This window comes from Antrostomus carolinensis, unplaced genomic scaffold (genome assembly GCF_000700745.2).
Source record: "Antrostomus carolinensis isolate BGI_N321 unplaced genomic scaffold, ASM70074v2 scaffold43473, whole genome shotgun sequence".
Lineage (NCBI taxonomy): Eukaryota > Metazoa > Chordata > Aves > Caprimulgiformes > Caprimulgidae > Antrostomus > Antrostomus carolinensis.
In genome coordinates, this window is record NW_010308054.1 from 4,075 (window position 1) to 5,107 (window position 1,033).

General features: G+C 38.8%; 1 protein-coding gene across 1 annotated transcript in view; it reads left to right on the top strand.

Moving 5' to 3' along the window:
* Positions 1-358: 358 nt before the first annotated feature.
* The window catches only part of EMB (embigin), a gene marked incomplete at both ends in the record, with an annotated part of 12,453 nt that continues 11,778 nt past the window's right edge, over positions 359-1,033 (top strand). Inside the window, one exon of the mRNA XM_029084417.1 lies at positions 359-445. Coding sequence (XP_028940250.1) covers positions 359-445 — 87 coding nt within the window. The remainder of the gene's footprint in view (positions 446-1,033) is intronic.

Below are 1,033 nucleotides of genomic sequence, written 5' to 3' on the forward strand. Positions count from 1 at the left end.
CAGTATCATAGGCTGTGGCGGTCTAAACCCACAAACAAGATAGGATTCGCGTACAGGTTATAAAGTTTATTGGTGAATATTCTGAAGAATGGCTTTATCTGACTATAGGCTAACTACAGGAAAATATCTGTATACACAAATTAGAGGTCAAATACTGCCTCTGTTTAATCTTTTCTTGCCTAAAGTAAGCAAAAGAACTAAGGAAAACTAATTCTTGTGTGTTTTGGCTGTGTATACTCAGCTTGAGGGTGAAAATGGAAGTAGGAGGCTGAGGTGAGGAGCTTCTGTTTGAATTTAGGTACTTCTAACTTGGTTCAACTGAGAGAATAAAGTTTCTTTAAACCTTTTTTCTTTTTAGATCCACCTCTGACGACACAAGATGCCAGTCAGTCTCAGGCAAACTCCTTGACTAAGATGCAAACAGGCCTTAATGCATCATCTCCTGGTAATTCTTTTATTTCAGTACACCTAAAGCTATAATACTTTCCTTAGTGTTCCTGAGTTACCATGTAGAGTTTACGTTTTCATACTAAATAAGTATTTTGAAATAAGATCTTAACCCTTCAGAAGAAACATAAATAAATTTGTTATCTAGGCCTTTTAAAGCCACTGCAAGAGCTCAAGTGTCTTGGGCATCTCAATGACTTGGAAAAAGCTATCCAACTGTCAGTTGTGTGATCTGTTGCCCGTAAGTGTAAATGCCACAAAAGCAGGCAATGGTCCTGGAGATGGGACAATTACCACACTAGAGTCGTTGTGGGAGGTCCTGTTCTAGGACTTACACCTGATAATTTTCAGGTGAGGACTCTTCCTTAGGCTCTTGTATTAGTGAGAGGTACAGTAATGCCCTGGATCACTGTACCTGCTAGCTTCATCTGTCTATTGTTTTTAATTATGGATGTGTCAAAACCTTCTTTTGCCCCCACACTTTATTCGCTGTATTCTGGACCTTAATTGTGGTTTTGATAGGGAGCAGTGAATAAGTTCTAGGTAGAAGAAGAAAATTCTGATTGAAAGATCAGAGCAGCAGGAA